The sequence below is a fragment of the Symphalangus syndactylus genome, chromosome 21 (assembly GCF_028878055.3).
Source record: "Symphalangus syndactylus isolate Jambi chromosome 21, NHGRI_mSymSyn1-v2.1_pri, whole genome shotgun sequence".
In the NCBI taxonomy this organism is placed as follows: domain Eukaryota; kingdom Metazoa; phylum Chordata; class Mammalia; order Primates; family Hylobatidae; genus Symphalangus; species Symphalangus syndactylus.
This window is the reverse complement of record NC_072443.2, coordinates 44,537,867-44,558,534: the sequence shown is the minus strand read 5'-3', so window position 1 is coordinate 44,558,534 and position 20,668 is coordinate 44,537,867. Positions and strand designations below refer to the sequence as shown.

The window sequence follows — 20,668 nt, the reverse complement described above, 5'->3', positions numbered from 1 at the left end:
TTTGCATTTGTCTGATGGCCAGTGATGATGAGCATTTTTTCATGTGTCTTTTGGCTGCATAAATGTCTTCTTTTGAGAAGTGTCTGTTCATATCCTTCACCCACTTGTTGATGGGGTTGTTTGTTTTTTTCTTGTAAATTTGTTTGAGTTCATTGTAGATTCTGGATATTAGCCCTTTGTCAGATGAGTAGATTGCAAACATTTTCTCCCATTCTGTAGGTTGCCTTGTCACTCTGTTGGTAGTTTCTTTTGCTGTGCAGAAGCTCTTTGGTTTAATTAGATCCCATTTGTCTATTTTGGCTTTTGTTGCCATTGCTTTTGGTGTTTTAGACATGAAGTCCTTGCCCATTCCTATGTCCTGAATGGTATTGCCTAGGTTTTCTTCTAGGGGTTTTATGGTTTTAGGTCTAACATTTAAGTCTTTAATCCATCTTGAATTAATTTTTATATAAGGGGTAAGGAAGGGATCCAGTTTCAGCTTTCTACATATGGCTAGCCAGTTTTCCCAGCACCATTTATTAAATAGGGAATCCTTTCCCTATTTCTCATTTTTGTCAGATTTGTCAAAGATCAGATAGTTGTAGATGTGTGGCATTATTTCTGAGGACTCTGTTCTGTTCCATTGGTCTATATCTCTGTTTTGGTACCAGAACCATGCTGTTTTGGTTACTGGGCCTTGTAGTATAGTTTGAAGTCAGGTAGAGTGATGCCTCCAGCTTTGTTCTTTTGGCTTAGGATTGACTTGGCAATGCGGGCTCTTTTTTGGTTCCATATGAACTTTAAAGTAGTTTTTTCCAATTCTGTAAAGAAAGTCATTGGTAGCTTGATGGGGATGGCATTGAATCTATAAATTACCTTGGGCAGTATGGCCATTTTCACGATATTGATTCTTCCTACCCATGAGCATGGAATGTTCTTCCGTTTGTTTGTATCCTCTTTTATTTCATTGAGCAGTGGTTTGTAGTTCTCCTTGAAGAGGTCCTTCACATCCCTTGTAAGTTGGATTCCTAGGTATTTTATTTTCTTTGAAGCAATTGTGAATGGGAGTTCACTCATGATTTGGCTTTCTGTTTGTCTGTATTGGTGTATAAGAATGCTTGTGATTTTTGCACATTGATTTTGTATCCTGAGACCTTGCTGAAGTTGCTTATCAGCTTAAGGAGGTTTTGGGCTGAGATGATGGGGTTTTCTAGATATACAATCATGTCATCTGCAAACAGGGACAATTTGACCTCCTGTTTTCCTAATTGAATACCCTTTATTTCCTTCTCCTGCCTGATTGCCTTGGCCAGAACTTCCAACACTATGTTGAATAGGAGTGGTGAGAGAGGGCATCCCTGTCTTGTGCCAGTTTTCAAAGGGAATGCTTCCAGTTTTTGCCCATTCAGTATGATATTGGCTGTGGGTTTGTCATAGATAGCTCTTATTATTTTGAGATATGTCCCATCAGTACCTAATTTATTGAGAGTTTTTAGCATGAAGAGCTGTAGAATTTTGTCAAAGGCCTTTTCTGCATCTATTGAGATAATCATGTGGTTTTTGTCATTGGTTCTGTTTATATGCTGGATTACATTTACTGATTTGTGTATGTTGAACCAGCCTTGCATCCCAGGGATGAAGCCCACTTGATCATGGTGGATAAGCTTTTTGATGTGCTGCTGGATTTGGTTTGCCAGTATTTTATTGAGGATTTTTGCATTGATGTTCATCAGGGATATTGGTCTAAAATTCTCCTTTTTTGTTGTGTCTCTGCCAGGCTTTGGCATCAGGATGATGCTGGCCTCATAAAATGAGTTAGGGAGGATTCCCTCTTTTTCTATTGATTGGAATAGTTTCAGAAGGTATGGTACCAGCTCCTCCTTGTATCTCTAGTAGAAATCGTCTGTGAATCCATCTGGTCTTGGACTTTTTTGGTTGGTAAGCTATTAATTGTTGCCCCAATTTCAGAGCCCGTTATGGGTCTATTCAGAGATTCAGCTTCTTCCTAGTTTAGTCTTTGGAGGGTGTATTTGTCCAGGAATTTATCCATTTCTTCTGGATTTTCTAGTTTATTTGCGTAGAGGTGTTTATAGTATTTTCTGATGGTAATTTGTATTTCTGTGCGATTGGTGGTGATATCCCCTTTATCATTTTTTACTGCGTCTATTTGATTCTTCTCTCTTTTCTTCTTTATTAGTCTTGCTAGCGGTCTATCAATTTTGTTGATCTTTTCAAAAAACCAGCTCCTGGATTCACTGATTTTTTGAAAGGTTTTTTCTGTCTCTATTTCCTTCAGTTCTGCTCTGATCTTAGTTATTTCTAGCCTTCTGCTAGCTTTTGAATGTGTTTGCTCTTGCTTCTCTAGTTCTTTTAACTGTGATGTTAGGGTGTCAATTTGAGATCTTTCCTGCTTTCTCTTGTGGGCATTTAGTGCTGTAAATTTCCCTCTACACACTGCTTTGAATGTGTCCCAGAGATTCTGGTATGTTGTCTTTGTTCTCGTTCATTTCAAAGAACATCTTTATTTCTGCATTCATTTCGTTATGTACCCAGTAGTCATTCAGGAGCAGGTTGTTCAGTTTCCATGTAGTTGAGTGGTTTTGAGTTTCCATTTCCTGGGCGTCTGTGATGCTAGTGTTAGTCAGTTTTGTTGTAAGTGTTAGAAAGAGAACATATAGAACTAGGAAGCTGATTAGGAAGATGATTATAATGGTGTGATCATGGAAGGCGATTAGCTCTTCTATTATAGGGGATGTGGCATCTTGAAGGCCTAGTTGGGCTGCGTGTGCCGCTATGATATACAAGGCTTAACCTGTAACATAACTTTGACAAAGTTATGAAATAATTTTTCTAATATCTTGTTGAAAAAGTCATAGAGGTTATGAGGTTGGCTTGAAACCAGTTTTACAGGGTTCGATTCCTTCCTTTTCCGTCTAGGTTTTATGTAGACTGGTTCTTCAAATATATGGTAGGGTGGAGGGCAGCCACATAACCAGTCTAAGTTAGTGGAAGGTTATTCAATTATTAGAACTTTCCGTTTTGAAGCGAAGGCCTCTCAGGTTATGAAAATGATTAATATTACTGCTGTTAGGGAGATGAATGAGCCTACAGATGATAAAATATTTCATGTGGTATATGCCTCGGGGTAGTTGGAATAGCGTTGGGGTATTCCAGATAGGCCAAGAAAGTGCCGTGGGAAGAAGGTTAGATTTATGCTTACGAATATGTTTCTTAATCCTGAGTTCTAGTTTGATTGCACTGTGGTCTGAGAGACAGTTTGTTATAATTTCTGTTCTTTTATATTTGCTCAGGATTGCTTTACTTCCAACTATGTGATCAGTTTTGGAATAGGTGTCTTGTGGTGCTGAAAAGAATGTATATCCTGTTGATTTGGGGTGGAAAGTTCTGTAGATGTCTATTAGGTCCTCTTGGTGCAGAGCTGAGTTCAATTCCTGGATATCCTTGTTAACTTTCTGTCTCGTTGATCTGTCTAATGTTGACAGTGTGGTGTTAAAGTCTACCATTATTATTGTGTGGGAGTCTAAGTCTCTTTCTAGGTCTCTAAGGACTTGCTTTATGAATGTGGGTGCTCCTGTATTGGGTGCATATATGTTTAGGATAGTTAGCTCTTCTTGTTGAATTGATCCCTTTACCATTATGTAATGGCCTTCTTTGTCTCTTTTGATCTTTGTTGGTTTAAAGTCTGTTTTATCAGAGACTAGGATTGTAACCCCTTCCCTTTTTTGTTTTCCATTTGCTTGGTAGATCTTCCTCCATCCCTTTATTTTGAGCCTATGTGTGTCTCTGCACATGAGATGGGTTTCCTGAATACAGCACATTGATGGGTCTTGACTCTTTATCCAGTTTGCCAGTCTGTGTCTTTTAATTGGAGCATTTAGCCCACTTACATTTAAGGTTAATATTGTTATGTGTGAATTTGATCCTGTCATTATGATGTTAGCTGGTTATTTTGCTCATTAGTTGATGCAGTTTCTTCCTAGCCTCAATGGTCTTTACACTTTGGCATGTTTTTGCAGTTGCTGGTACCGATTGTTCCTTTCCATGTTTAGTGCTTCCTTCAGGAGCTCTTTTAGGGCAGGCCTGGTGGTGACAAAATCTCTCAGCATTTTCTTATCTGTAAAGTATTTTATCTCTCCTTCACTTATGAAGCTTAGTTTGGCTGGATATGAAATTCTGGGTTGAAAATTCTTTTCTTTAAGAATGTTGAATATCGGCCCCCACTCTCTTCTGGCTTGTAGAGTTTCTGCCAAGAGATGAGCTGTTAGTCTGATGGGCTTCCCTTTGTGGTTAACCTGACTTTTCTCTCTGGCTGCCCTTAACATTTTTTCCTTCATTTCAACTTTGGTGAATCTGACAATTATGTGTCTTGGAGTTGCTCTCCTTGAGGAGTATCTTTGTGGCGTTCTCTGTATTTCCTGAATCTGAATGTTGGCTTGCCTTGCTAGATTGGGGAAGTTCTCCTGGATAATATCCTGCGGAGTGTTTTCCAACTTGGTTCCATTCTCTCCATCAGTTTCAGGTACACCAATCAGATGTAGATCTGGTCTTTTCATGTAGTCCCATATTTCTTGGAGGCTTTGTTCCTTTCTTTTTATTCTTTTTTCTCTAAAGTTCTCTTCTCACTTCATTTCATTCATTTGATCTTCCATCACTGATACCCTTTCTTCCAGTTGATCCAATCATCTACTGAGGCTTGTGCATTCGTCACGTAGTTCTTCTGCCATGGTTTTCAGCTCCATCAGGTCCTTTAAGGACTTCTCTGCATCGGTTATTCTAGTTATCCATTTGTCTAATCTTTTTCCAAGGTTTTTAACTTCTTTGCCATGGGTTTGAACTTCCTCCTTTAGCTTGGCATAGTTTGGTCGTCTGAAGCCTTCCTCTCTCAACTCGTCAAAGTCATTCTCCGTCCAGCTTTGTTCCATTGTCGGTGAGGAGCTGCGTTCCTTTGGAGGAGGAGAGGCACTCTGATTTTCAGAATTTTCAGCTTTTCTGCTCTGTTTTTTTCCCCATCTTTGTGGTTTTATCTACCTTTGGCCTTTGATGATGTTGACGTGCAGATGGGGTTTTGGTGTGGATGTCCTTTCTCTTTGTTAGTTTTCCTTGTAACAGTCAGGACCCTCAGCTGCAGGTCTGTTGAAGTTTGCTGGAGGTCCACTCCAGACCCTGTTTGCCTGGGTATCACCAGCGGAGGCTGTAGAACGGCGGATATTGGTGAACACCAAATGTTGCTGCCTGATCGTTCCTCTGGAAGTTTTGTCTCAGAGGAGTACTCGGCCATGTGAGGTGTCAGTCTGCCCCTACTTGGGGGTGTCTCCTGTTAGGCTACTCGGGGGTCAGGGACCCACTTGAGGAGGCAGTCTGTCCATTCTCAGATCTCAAGCTGCATGCTGGGAGAACCACTACTCTCTTCAAAGCTGTCAGACAGGGACATTTAAGTCTACAGAGGTTTCTGCTGCCTTTTGTTTGGCTATGCCCTGCCCCCAGAGGTGGAGTCTACAGAGGCAGGCAGGCCTCCTTGAGCTGCGGTGGACTCCACCCAGTTCGAGCTTCCTGGCCACTTTGTTTACCTACTCAAGCCTTGGCAATGGTGGGCGCCCCTCCCCCAGCCTCGCTGCCACCTTGCAGTTTGATCTCAGACTGCTGTGCTGGCAATGAGCGAGGCTCCATGGGCGTAGGACCCTTCGTGGCAGGTGCGGGATACCGTCTTCTGGTGTTTCTTTTACTAAGACCGTTGGAAAAGCACAGTATTAGCGTGGGAGTGACCCGATTTTCCAGGTGCCATCTGTCACCGCTTCCCTTGGCTAGGAAAGGGAATTCCCTGACCCCTTGCACTTCCCGGGTGAGGTGATGCCTCGCCCTGCTTCGACTCACACTCCATGCTCTGCACCCAGTGTCCTGCACCCACTGTCCAGCACTCCCCAGTGAGATGAACCCAGTACCTCAGTTGGAAATGCAGAAATCATTCGTCTTCTGTGTCGCTCACGCTAGGAGCTGTAGACTGGAGCTATTTGGCCATCTTGGCTCCACCCTCTGCCTGTCCAGTTTTATGGTCAATTGTGATAAAAATTTCATATGCACTTGAAAACAAAGTATATTATGTAATTGTTGAGTGCAGTGTTCTAGATATGTATTAATCATTTTTTAAATCTTCTGAATCTCTGTTGGGTGGGGTTTTTTTGTCTGTTTTTTTCATCAATTGCTAAGGAATAAGTTTTATAATCTCCAACTATAAGTGTGAATTTGTCTATTCCTCATTTTAATCCTGTCCATTTTTCATTTATATACTTTGAGATTATATTACTAGGTGAGTACTAATTTATGATCGTTTGAACTTCCTAAAGGATTTAACATTTTATTATTTTAATATGTCCCTCCCTATATCTGGTAATACATTGTACCTTGAAGACTGTTTTGTCTGATATTAAAATAGTTAAAGCCAACTTATTTTTAGTGTTTGTGTGGTTTACCTTATTTACATATTTCAACTTTCATCTTTCTGTGTCCTAATATCTATGGGATGTCTCTTATAAGTAAGATATAGCTAAATTTTGTTTTGATGACCAGTCTGACAGTCTTAGTATTTTTATTTGATTCTTGGGCCTTGCCCCCAGATATTCTGACTCAGAGTTATGATTGGTGCCCAAGCATCTGCATTTTAAGAAGCATCTTGATGATTCTCTTATAAGTGAATAATGCCTTGAGAAATACTGGGTAAGATGTGGAATCAGATTGCCAAGTGGATATCAAAGTGTTTAATGACAGGACTTATAGAGCAGAGGGATAAGACCAAGAATGAGATGCTAATAGGAAGCTAGTACATATTAACGATAAGACAAGGAGGGAGGGGAGTATAGCTGATGCTCCAGAGCATCCAAAGAAGACAGATTTCTAATATAAGGGTAGAGGAATAATGCACTAGAAGTAGCTTTGGAGAGTAAGCAAGGCATTTCCTATTTTCTGAACTCCAAGGTAATTAGAATATTGAAAAGTGAACAGCATCTATCTGAGAGGACATAAGGAGAAGTTGTGTTTTCAAGGTAGAGGCAGAGATTTGTTAATAGAATGAGATTGAGGATAAGGTATAATGGAATTTTGTAACCATGGAGTAAGATTCCAGGAGAAAAGTGGAAATATTTGGAGAAGGAAACAATTAGGAGTTTAATGATGGGTAGAGGAAGCAAAAGCAGTCTGGGAATAAGAATATGAGAGACCAATTAAGGACCCAATATGTATAGTAACAGAGGATAACTGGGATATAAATGTCTTGAGTGTAGCTGGTCGCAAAGTTTCCAAAAGAAACTTTATCTCAGCAATCCCCTGTATGTGAGAGTGGAGACTTGATTTTGTCTGCAAGGAATGCTTTTGTGCAAAGTCCCAGAGAGCAGGCCAACATGAGATTACTAGTTAGTTCTCAAGACACTAACCAAGTTTTAGAAGTAACAGCAGTAATTCCCTTTAGAAACTTCTGCTTTGGGGCCAGGTGCAGTGGGTCACGCCTGTAATTCCAGCACATTGGGAGGCCAAGGTCGGTGGATCACGTGAGGTCAGGAGTTTGAGACCAGCCTGGTCAACATGGTGAAACCCCGTCTCTACTAAAAATACAAAAATTAGCTGGGCGTGGTGGCACACACTTGTAATCCTAGCTACTCGGGAGGCTGAGGCAGGAGAATCGCTTGAACCCGGGAGGCGGAGGTTGCAGTGAGCCAAGATCAGGCCACTGCACTCCAGCCTGGGCAACAGAGTGAGACGCTGTCTCAAAAACAAAACAAAACAAAAAGACAAATGTCATATAATTACGTTACTGGGTTTACTGGAATGACTGTGGCACTAATTGATTCCTTTAAAGACAGTCTTACCTGAATTGTATTATTGTGGAAGAATGGGACATGGGCTGAAAATGACTTGCTTTACTGTTCATTGTATCTTAAGCCAGTTGACTTCTTGTTTTTTGTTTGTTTGTTTGTTTTGAGATGGAGTTTTGTTCTTGTTGCCCAGGCCGGAGTGCAATGGTGCAATTTCGGCTCACTACAACCTCCACCTCCCGGGTTCAAGCGATTCTCCTGCCTCAGCCTCCTGAGTAGCTGGGATTACAGGCACCCACCACCACGTCTGGCTAAATTTTTTTGTATTTTGAATAGAGACTGGGTTTTACAATGTTGGCCAGGCTGGTCTCAAACTCCTGACCTCAGGTGATCCACCCGCCTAGGCCTCCCAACATGCTGGGATTACAGGAGTGAGCCACCATGCCTGGCCATGTCTTCCATTTTTGAGAAGAATGCATTGCGTGAGTGACAACATAAGTAAAAGGCATTTTTAAATGATAACCTTAAGTTGTCATAGACATGTAAATCACTGTGACTGTTGTTATAACAAAGTGAACAGTTCTTTTCTATAGAAAGAATAACTAAACCTTATAAAGCCTTTACCTAAATAACTTGGGAGAACACTGTTACCTGTAGCAGCTTTTATATTGCAGTTATAGTTTTTGTTTTAGTGAAACCTGTGAGAAGGGATCTCCAGAATTAGTGTAGATTGATGAATACACACTTTTCAAAACTCTTAGAAACAGTTGCCTCTTTTTTTTTTTAATTTTATTATTATTATACTTTAAGTTTTAGGGTACATGTGCACAACGTGCAGGTTTGTTACATATGTATACATGTGCCATGTTGGTGTGCTGCACCCAACAGTTGCCTCTTTTACTTCAAATCTATTAAGAGCCAACCAAAAATAGAGATGATAGCAGTGATGATATAATTGTTTAATCTTAAGTACCAGGTGAAGCTAATGAGTTTAATGTATGTACTCAGTAATTATTAACATTTTGGATTTACTATTTAATACAGAGGTGTTCATAACTGAACTGAAGAGAAAAGGAAGAAAAGTTTAGTTTTGTGGTATTCTTCATTCATTCCTGTCTTTAACTTCACTGCCCCAAGTCTAATGGGAGTAAATATAAATACATGGCTACTCTTAATTATGAAAACAAGACTTAACGAATTTAGAATTTAGTCTTTTCACAAATTATAAATAAGGAAATTGACTTGTCATTTCTAGTTCACTTTAATGGTAATTTAACTCTCTAATTTACACATTGCATACAATCGATATTTATTGAATTCCTCTTTGGACAGCATAACAATGTACAGACAATGGGGAGAAATTAAAGGAATAGTCTCTATCTTCACTAAGCATAGGAGGTGGGACACTTTTTCTTGCCTACTTTGGCTAGGCATCCATTTACATACTAATTCATTTAATTCTCACAACAACCCTATGACGCAGGTACTATTAGTGCCCCTATTCATTCAACATAGAAGCAGTTGAAGCACAGAGGCACTACATGACTTGTCCTGGATCATATAGTTAGTAAGTTGTGGAACTGGGATTCAAACCCAGGCAGTCTGCTTCAAGAACCTGTGCTCCTGATCACTACTCTGTTCTGCCTCTTGTTCCAGAACAGTATTAAGAAAAAAAAAATTCTGATACTGTTCAGTATAGTAGCCAATAGCCTCATGTGGCAGTTTAAATTTAAATTTAAATTGACTAAAATTAAAAATCTAGCTCCTCAGTTAAACAAGCCACATTTCAATTGCTAAGTAGTCACATGTTGCTAATGGTTACTGTATTGGACATTTTGTTCTTTCTTTTTTTATTTTTTATCATTATTATTATTTTGAAACAGAGTCTTGTTGTTGCCCAGGCTGGAGTGCAGTGGCACCATATCGGCTCACTGCAACCTCTGCCTCCCAGGCTCAAGAGATTCTTGTGCCTCAGCCTCCCAAGTAGCTGAGATTACAGGTGCGTGCCACCATGCCTGGCTAATTTTTGTATTTTTAGTAGAGACAGGGTTTTGCCATGTTGGCCAGGCTGGGCTCAAACTCCTGGCCTCAAGTGATCTGCCTGCCTCAGACTCGCAATGTGCTGGGATTATAGGCGTGAGCCACCACACCCGGCCTGTATTGGACATTTCTATGGCTGTAGAAAATTCCATGGGACAGCACTGATATAGAAAATAAGTGTTATAGTAGTTCAAGAAAGTAAGTGTAAAATTATCCTAGGCACTAATGATTGAATGGGTTGCTTAAGTAAGTGGCTAGATGGACTGTCTCCAAAAAGAGGGCCATATTATAGGTGAAAAAGAAGGAAACAATAGTAAGTTCAGTTCCGGACATGGTGAAAGGAGGTATCTGTGAGCTAGCCACCTAGAGCTGTCCTGGAAATGAAATGCTGAAGCTCAAAAGACAATTCTGAGTTGGAATCATATTTATAGAAATAATCCTGAACCACTAGAACTGATGTAATTTCTAAAAGAGAAAATTCAGAAAAAGGTGGGGAGAACCTTGGGGTATATTTAGAGAGTTGATGGGAAAAGAGGGGTCAGAGAAAGACTGATTAAAGAAATAAGAGGATAGCCAAAATGAACTACAAGAGCAAAGAGAGATGAGAATTTCATGAAAGAGGGATTGATGTTTAGTATGAAACAGTAGCAATATGAAGACTGAGACAGGAAAAAAAATACTGGATATGGTGATGATAAAGTCTCTGCTGACCTTTGAAAGTGCAATGGGAATATTTGTGGCAGAAACCAAATGATATGGCTGGCAGAGAGGAAATAGAGACAGCGGTTTAACTCAATTTTTCACAAAGTTTAGACGTTAAATAAAAGAGCGAATGGGTACAGAATGGAGGGGAAAGTGAAGGGCTTTTTTTTAATTAGAAAAAAATAAGCTTGACTGAAGGCAAAAGAGCATTAACGGGAAGGGAAGAGACAGCAGTAACCTTTACATTATTCATTTGTTCATTTGTTCCTTCAATACATATGTTACACACCTCCTTGGTATCAGACACTGTGCAAGGAACTGGAAGTATAGCAGTGAATGAGATAAATTAATTTCTGCTCCTGTGGTATATTCTCCTAGTACCTCTTTTTCACCCTTCTCTCTTTGTTAGCAACTCCCTCCTAAGACCTCCTACCTCCCTTCCTCTCTTTAATAATGATTCTGCAGGTACAAATACTAAACCAAACTTATTAGCATCTACAGTATCTACTGTTCTTTCTTGATGTGTATCTTTTTTTTTTCTAAATGTGTTTCTGCATTTTAAAAGTTACAAACAATGGGCCAGGCGCGGTGGCTCACGCCTGTAATCCCAGCACTTTGGGAGGCCAAAGCAGGCGGATCACAAGGTCAGGAGTTTGAGACCAGCCTGGCCAATATGGTGAAACCCCATTTCGACTAAAAAATACAAAAATTAGCCAGACATGGTGACATGTGCCTGTAATCCCAGCCACTTGGGAGGCTGAGGCAGGAGAATCGCTGAACCCAGGGAGGCGGAGGTTGCAGTGAGCTGAAATCATGCCACTACACTCCAGCCTGGGTGACAGAGTTACAGACAAAAAAAAAAAAAAAAAAAAAGTTACAGACAATGAATGAACTCTTCAAATGAAACAAAACCTTATGTATATAGGTCTTGATTTTGTTTTCAAGAAAGTCAAAAGCTGAATAAATGAGAAGATCCAAAGTGGCAGCATCGTTGAGGAGTATTGTTCCTTTTTCCATTTAATGATCAGCTGTACTGTTGCTTCCTGTTAAGAAAATCCTTTATTGTATAGCTGTAAGGTCTGTAATGACTTTAAGTATCAGATCCTTGATGACCTGCTTTAAATATAAAACACACTTCTTATAGTTTGGCATTACCTCCCATCATGTTGGGCTCTCGGTATAGCACCAAAGTACTACTTACTATGTCAAGAGCAATACTTGTTATAATATCAAGCTTTCCCTTGGAAATTACTCACACATGTGAAAGATGGAACATCATAACTACAAGCTGTAAGCTACTGATTTAAAATTGTTGGGATTCATTCCATGTGAATTGGGTTAAACTTAGCCAGTATTAAGTTGGAAAGGAAAGAGGACACCTTATCTTCTGATTTTAAAAGGAAACAGGAAAGGATTTGACTAGGAAAGGTAATTTGTGGTAGAGAAAAGTTTAGATGAGTGAGTCAGTCTGGCTTGGGAGTATGCATAGCCTGAAAGGTGCTGGCTAACAGGTTTGGTACAATGCAAGGCTAAGAGGGTATGCTACCTAGAAATTTATATTGGATGATGGCTATTCTCAGAGGAGTTATAGTCCTCTAGAGGAGGCAACATTAGGTACTTGAAATAATTTAGAGAAAAAAATGGTGTACTGCAGTGGTTGTCAAACTTAATCATGTATCAGAATCACCTAGGGAACTTTAAAAAAAAAAATACAGACTTTTGAGCCCCATCCCAGAAGCTTCAAGGACAGTCCAGGAATCTGTATTTTTTAACAAACTTCCTATTGGCTTCGATTTAGTTTGCTCTCGGAACTGTACTGGAGAAACAATGGAATTCGGTAAATAATAAACTGAATATAATAAAAACCCGGGGGATGAGTTATCCTAAATTTATTCATGTATTTAATAAACATGTCTAAGCATCTAATATATGCTAGATATTATGCTATTTTCTAGGGCTAAAGGATGAATAATACATGGTCCCTGCCCTTACACTCAGAGTCTAGAAGAAGAGATATCTGTAGATAAATAAGACAGTGTGCTTAGTGAAATGATAGAGGTGTGTAGGATGCTATGGAAGCAAATAGGAGGAGTACCAAACCTGCTCTGGTTGATTTGGGCCCAGAAGGAAGGTAGGATCAGAAAGACTTAACTGAAGTGGCTGAGCTTTTTCATAAAAGATAACTTACTCCTTATAAGACCTCTTACTGCTTTTTCTCGTTGTTTTGCTTAGAAATCTTGCTAAAACATATGTTTTTTCTGCTTGGTTTAACTTTTTTAATGCTAACTTGGCATGATCACATATTATAAGTTATTTTTGCCATATAACAAAATAGTGATGCCTTCTATTGTAGTATACAGAATTAATTTCCATTCTCCAAAATGGTCCTCAACTGCTGTGACTGTGCTATTCTCATTTTTCTGTCATACTGTCTTTGATGTCAGTCTGATAATTGTCTTCTTAACATCAATGTGTCTGTTTATAGAGTAGCATATTTATTTAAATTTTTCCTTGGCCAAAAGGATTTGGACAAAAAATTGTGAATAAGTAAAAGTGTAAAGCATTAAGTTGAATGTAGTATGTGAGTTTTAGTGCATTTTATCACATCTGTTTTAACTACTGAGCTATCTTGTTTTTTTAATTATTATGTCAAAGCCAGTAGATACTTTAGAAATCACATAATACAATTCTTTCATTTTATAGGCAAAGAAACTGAGGCTCCAAGATACCAGGGACAATCAATGGCAATCAAGGAGTAGAATGTAGGCCTCCTGATACCATAATAGTCCCATTCTATAAAAGCAGCAGTTCTTAACGAGGGGATTACAGCAGGATCATTTGGAGAATTGTTCAAAATACACATGCCTAGTATTTAATCCTAAAGGTCCTGATTCAGTAAGACTGGCATGTATATTTCTTAAAAAAAATTAATTCTTGGAAGATGCCAATGTATACTCATGAACCAGCATACTTTAATCTGCTTGCCATATATCATAATTTGTTTCTGAATAGTTATACAGTACAGGCAATAAATGCCTATAGAGCCTAGACATGAGAAAAAGAGAGTCTTTGGAGATAACTGTGAGTGAGAAAGTCATTGGAGGGTTTTGAGCAAAAGAGCATATGATATAACTTGCATTTTTAAAGGATCACTCTAGCTACTGTATGGAAAACAAACAGGGAGGTTGGGGGATGCCTCTAGTAGGGAGATCAGTTAGAAACCATTATATCAATTCAGGCAAGGAGATAGAGACTTTGACCTGGGTGGTAATAGTGGAGATAGGGAGAAATGAACAGATTTTTGACATATTTTTTTAAAGTCGAAGCAGCAGAACTTGTTGACAAATGCAATAATGCAATATGAAAGGAGTCAAGGATCAGTCTTAAGTTTCTGGCCCAAGTAACTGGAAGAATAAAATTGCCTTTTAGATGAAATTGTCACAAGAGCGAGTATTGATAGAAAAGAAGAGACTGAAGAACTAAACCTTGAGACACGTTAGCAATTAGAAATCAGAGAGATAAGAAGGACCCAAATGGAAGCTGAAAAGCACTAGCCAATGAGATAGGAAGAAAACTAGAAGAGGGTGATATCCCAGAAGCCGGGTGAAAAAATATTGCAAGACACAAGAAGTGACTAGGTGGATCAAATGGTGGAGTAAAATGAAAACTGTTAATTGACCATTGGAGTTAGCAATGTGGAGGTCATTGGTGACCTTGACAAGGAATAGTTCATTGGGGTCATTAGGGCATAAGTTCCATAGAAATGAGTTCAAAAGAGAATGTGAAGAAAAGGATTACCACTAAGAATAGACAACTCTTTGGAGGACTTTTGCTGTGAAAAGGAAAAGGAAAGTGGCATGGTAGCTGGAAGAGGACTTAAGGTCAAGAGAAGAATTTTTTTTTTAGATGAGGAAAATTATGCCATGTTTGTATGCTGAGAATTGAATTGTGTGGTGAGGATTATCCAGCTGAGAAGGAAAATTTGATGGTATAAGGGAGAGAGGGGAGAACTGGTAGAATTACATCTTTAAGCAAGAACGTGGGGATGGGATCTCATGCACAGAAGGAGGATTTAGCCTTAGGGACATAGGCAGCCTAAGAAAACAGCAAGAAGGAAAGCAGATTATGTGGGCACAGATGGAGGGAGGCGGATAAATACAGGAAGAACAGGTTGTAGAAGTTCCTTTCTAATTGCTCCTGCACTAGGAAGCAAAGTTAGTTGTAATTGAGGATGGGGAAGAGATATTAGAAGTTTATAAAGAGGAAAAACTATGAAATAGTTATCTGGAAGAGGAAAATGGCAAATTAACTGTGGAATTGATTAAAGGACAGCTCCAAAGGTACACTTAAATTTAGAAAGAATCCATCATCTTGAATGCGTATTTTTCTGAGCTCCACATTCGGTTGCTGGGTTGTAGACATGAAAGAGGGTAAAAGGTGGATATAACCAAGAGTGGAATTTTGTCAGATGAATACAATGTGAGAGAGGGGCAAAGGAGTGACTGTAATGATGGATCATGGAATTTATCCTTCGTTAGGAGGGAGGTGAGGCTTCGGAAGTGGAACAGAGAGCTGTGAAAGATGTTAAGATCAATTAACTATAAGGTCCTCTGGAGTAAAAATTATTAAAGTATTAAAGAGAGTAAGCTTAAAAGATAAGAGGTAGCGATCAGAAAGTCAGAGTAAGATGCTGAAATGCTTTAAACTGGAATAAGGGTACTTACTAGTTTGTTTAGTGGCTATATTAATTATTTTAATTGATTGATTTGTTAGGTTCATGATTACAAAGAAGGAACCCCAGAAGAGAAGACCTACTACATAGAATTATGGGATGTTGGAGGCTCTGTGGGCAGTGCCAGCAGCGTGAAAAGCACAAGAGCAGTATTCTACAACTCTGTAAATGGTAAAGCATTTTTTAATTTCTATCTTATATTAATGGTCTAAGAGTATAGATCATCTGATATGGAATGCCATAGCATGCCAGACTCATCTTAATTTGAGAAAGATATAATGTACTCACAACCCTTGATTTAAGTCTGCATAGTACGTTCCAGTTTGCGTTTCTACATTGTAACCATCCAATTCAGAACATTAAACATGTGCTTTGTCTTAAGTGTTTATATTATTGTCATAAACTAAATATTGAAAAATAAAATCATATTTTTGGTACTTGACATAAAACATGGAACTTAAAATGTTGTCCTCTGGGGGTGCTATCTCTCCAGTGAGTTGAGTAAGTACAGTAGGACCATAGGCGTCCCATAGTCTTAAGCCAAATAACACAGGGATAGAGGGATTTCTTTCATCTGCCCCTTAGAAAGAGCCCTAAGGCTGTTTCTCAGCTAGTTATAAAGAGCTGCTTAAGGGGGTCTTTATGGGTGCAGAAATTTTATCCAGTTACAGATATTCAAATACCTGAAGCAGACTTCCAGATGGAGGTGTGTAATATAGGACATAATTTCCTTTCGTAGAGTACCTACTCTGTTTCAAGAGACTAAACTGCTTATACCTGTGATTTGCCAATAGAGTTTCTTTCTTAGTCTTTTTAAAAATTCATTTTTAAAACCTGTTTTTACTGTGAAACATAATTTCAACTTCTGTTTGATTAATATAACAAAGGATTTGGCATTTCCCTCCTGGTAAATGCATAGCCATTAATAGACCTCATTCATGCTGTGCTTAGATCTCACTCAATATTAGGTAAGCATTGCATTTATTCAGTATGTTCATTCCTTATATTCCTCTTCTGATGTCTTCCCAGATGATGAGGTGTTGTAGATTCTACAAAAAGATGTAGAGAAAGTTCTTTTCATTGGATACATATTATAGAATACAGAATGAGATGTGTCAGTTCATAACTATATCCTATTTAGCTCAGAATTCTATCTGAAAATGTCACAGTCTTAGTAAAGAAACAAAGCATTCATAAATGAGACAAAATACAGTTATAAGATGACCTTAATATATGCCATCATCATGCAAAAAAGTATATACAATGGTATATATTAATAGAATGCATATAAATAAGAAAAACAATAATAAGACTAAATACAGTGTGAGGTGACCTCTTAGAGAAGGAAGTGAAACCTAGTTTAGACTTATACTAGAGTGATCAACTTGTATCAGTAAAATTACTTGTCAAAGTAAGATATCTATCTGATCTGGCACAGAGAATTCTGAATATATAACACCTTTGATATTTAGGTATTTTTGAGACAGAGGTACAATACAAATTATAAATAAATAATAGAGATAAATACCACTCAAATCCTAGAAGCTATGGAATTCTGGGTTGTAAACTTGTAAGTGCTGAAGAAGAAATCCATCTAATCCATATTTGTTTATCTTTTCTGTACCTACTATTCATTAGTGATTTGTCTCCTTTAATATTATTGAAAGAATTGCATATATCCTATGTTGATTTTCCAGATAAGACTGAGATATATTTCCATTTCTTAAAAGTAAAAAAAAAAAAAAATCTGCATTTATTGAAAAACCTATTTCTGTGTTCTTTCACCTTAGCTCTGGAACATTCTTCCTGGTAGAAGCACTCAAAGTTCTTTATTCCATCTACTATCCTTAGTTTCCTAAGAAACTGAACATAAGGATCACTCTATCCAAATGCACAGTCCATATTCTTAGCAATAACTTTCTTCCCTTAATACCCTACATTCTTCCCTCTCTGATAACCTAGGCTAGTAATCCTTCAGAAGGAAATAATGAAGTGTCTTTACTTCTCTCCCTTAAGATTAAGATATATTATCATTTGTTATCACCCTGACTCCTTTCATCTCGGCCCCACCTTGATTCTTCTAGCACATGTTCTACAAAGCAAGAACTCTCAGCCCAAATGAAAGAGAAAGAATAAGGGAAAAGGGTACTCAAATGCCCTTAAAAGCTCAAAAGTCTTCCCTAAAGATCCTCAATGAAGTCTTCCCTGTCCATCTAATAGTCAACTTAGGCCTTTGTAATCCTTTCACTCCCCCGTCCAAAATTCTCACCCATAGTTTTGCCATATTTATAACCTGGGGAAAAGGAAAGGGAGAAAATATATGCCAGTTGTTTGCCCTAAAATGAGATTTTATTCTGCTTACCACCAGTCTTCACTGTCAGATTACCTGAGTGCAAATTCTGAGTAACATGTGCCCAAGGACAAGTTACTCCACTTCTCTGAACTTTAGTTTTCTCTTGTGTATAAAGATAATAATTCTTACTTCATAGGACTGTTCTGAAAATTAGATAACACATGTAAAGCACAATATTTAGTACATAAGTACGAATAAATATTAGCTGTAGTCTTTAATGGTAGTTCTTTATTCCTTTTTTTAAATTTATGCCACTGATGCTGATTAAAACCTCTCATTGAGGAAGGAAGAGTGGGTACAATTGGATATTAGGGCAAGTGTCAGATCTCTATTAGTTTCAGACACCAGAAGAGATGCAGGTTTGTCTAAGCTGGCTGGAACAAGTCAGCTATAGCTTGTACAAGCCCTTTAGTTACGCAGATGGCTATAAAAACTGTAGAAGCCAGCTAATTCTACCTCTTCTGCTTTTCTTTTTCAAATTGACACATACCACCTCTTGAAGATGGAGGAATCATTGGTTTCATGTCCTGTTCACAATCTGTGTAATACAGAAAAGGGTTGGGAGTTTGAAACCTGTAGTGTTTTGACCATAAGATGATATCCTAAATTCTAGTGGGCATCAAAGTTTTTCCTCTTTTGTCTATATCTTGCTGTAATAATTGATTCCCTGATTTACCTTTCTATCCGGATTTTAATTGATTCTCTTCAGTTGTATTTTATTGTATTTCTGGGCCCCATTACATTTTGTTATTTTTCTCAATCTATCAAAATCCGTGCATGTACTTTCTACTATCCATACTTCTTTACTATTTAATGTCTCACCCACTCTCTTGTAGTGGCATATTTCTTTTGCTCTAATAACTAAATCTCTTATGGGTAGGAAGCTTACATAACTAATCATTATTCAAAGAACTAGAAAATTAGACATTTAAGTAGGTTAGCCTCAGGTGATCTACAGGACACTATTTTGTCAGCTAAAGAATAGCAATTGTATCAAATCAGTACTATTTTAGTAGATTTTCATTACTTAATATTATTTTTAGTGAGTATAAGTAATGTATGTATGTACTGGTATCTATGGCAGTACTATGTACAGTGAAGAAACAACGTAACTTTTTGAATGAATAATTTCATATGTAATTGAAGTAGTTTTGATCTCTTGATTAATGAAGTGGTTCTACAAGTAGGAACAGGCATGGAGTAGGCACTCAGGAAGTGTTGAATAAAGTAAAGATCTGCTAAAAGTTTAACAGGATTTCGTCAGCCCTTGTAAAATAAAGAGTTATAAAGCTGACAGAAAGGTTTATGGCTATTTATAAATATTTGTAGAGGAAATTTTAAAATAATTGTGTCTGAGTTGTTTGTCATACTAGAATGCTAGATTCATTAAGCAACCTAATGCTTCTGTTTACTAAGCTTCATCTGGCCAATTGTGAAATGAAGAGGAACTGTTAAGGGATTAACATTTTTTTCTCTGATTATTTTAGGTATTATTTTCGTACACGACTTAACAAATAAGAAGTCCTCCCAAAACTTGCGTCGTTGGTCACTGGAAGCTCTCAACAGGGATTTGGTGCCAACTGGAGTCTTGGTGACAAATGGGTAAGCCCGGAATTATTTCACGATTGGTTTGAAAGGTTGTAGCAACCATAGGAATGTACTTCCCTGAATAACACTTTGTAAGGTGTTTGATTTGCAAAGATTTTTCTTTCAGTTTATAGATTATCTTTTCCTTTTAACAGTATCTTTCACAAAGCAATAGTTTTCATTTTGATGAAGTCTGATTACTCTTCTTTTCTTCTATGGATTGTGCTTTTGATATCACGTCTCAGAACTCTTTGCCTAATTCTAGATGATGCAGGTTTTCTCTTATGTTTTCCTCTACAGATTTTATGGTTTTACATTTTTATAGTAAAACATTTATATAAAACATTTCAAGTTTTATAGGTTTACATTTAGATTTATGATCTAAGTTAGTTTTGTACGAGATGGGAGGTTTTGGTTGAGGTTAATGTTTGCATATGAATTTCTAATTATTCCAGCACCGTTTATTGAAAAGATATCCTTTCTCCATTGAATTGCTTTTGCTCCTTTGCCAAAAATCAGTTGACCATATTAGTATGAGTCAATTTCTGGACTCTAGTTCTGTTCCATTGATCTATGTGTCTGTCCCTTCACCAGTACTACACTGTCTTGATTATAGTCTTAAAATTAAGCAGTATGATTCCTTCTACTTTATTCTTTTTCATAATTGTTTAGCTATTATAGTTTATTTGTTTTTCCATAAATTTTGAGAATCAGCTTGTCTATATTGACAAAAATTTTGGTTGGATTTTTATTAGAATTGCATTAAACCTATTGATCACACGGGAGAGAATTAACATCTTTATTCTGTTACATCTTCCAGTTCATGAACACAATATATCTCTAAATTTATTTAGGTCTTCTTTTATTTCTCTTAGCAGCATTTTGTAGTTTTCTGCATACATATCCTGTGCATGTTTTATTAGATTTATACCAAAATATTTAATATTTTTGAAGCTATTATAAATTGTTTTTTTGTTTTGTTTTGTTTTGTTTTGAGACTGAGCCTTGCTCTGTTGCCAGGCTGGAGTGCAGTAGCACGATCTCAGTTCACTGCAACCTCTGTCTCCCAGGTTCGAGCAATTATTGTGCCTCAGCCTCCCAAGTAGCTGGGATACCTGGCTGATTTTTGTATTTTTGGCAGAGACAGGGTTTCACCATCTCGGCCAGGCTGATCTTGAACTCCTGACCTCAGGTGATCCACCTGCCTTGGCCTCCCAAAGTGCTGGGTTACAAGTGTGAGCCACCATACCTGGCCATAAATGGTATATTTAAACTTCAGTTTCAAATTGTCCATTGCTAGTATAAAAAAATAGAATTGATTCTGAGTGCTGACCTGTGTCCCGTGACCAGAGTTTTTTAGTACAATCCTTAGGATGCTCTACATAGACAGGTTTATTTCTTCCTTTTCAATCTGTGTGCGTGTTGTCTTATTTCTTGCCTTTTCGCACTGGC

The 20,668-nt window shown here is 37.9% G+C and overlaps 1 protein-coding gene across 4 annotated transcripts in view; it reads left to right on the top strand.

The window, feature by feature from the left end:
* RABL3 (RAB, member of RAS oncogene family like 3) overlaps positions 1–20,668 on the top strand; it is a 54,683-nt gene that overhangs the window by 15,729 nt on the left and 18,286 nt on the right. For all 4 annotated transcript variants that reach the window (XM_055259254.2, XM_055259253.2, XM_055259252.2 and 1 more), the window contains exons 3-4: positions 15,318–15,447; positions 19,117–19,231. In XM_055259254.2, coding sequence (XP_055115229.1) covers positions 15,318–15,447; positions 19,117–19,231 — 245 coding nt within the window. The remainder of the gene's footprint in view (positions 1–15,317; positions 15,448–19,116; positions 19,232–20,668) is intronic.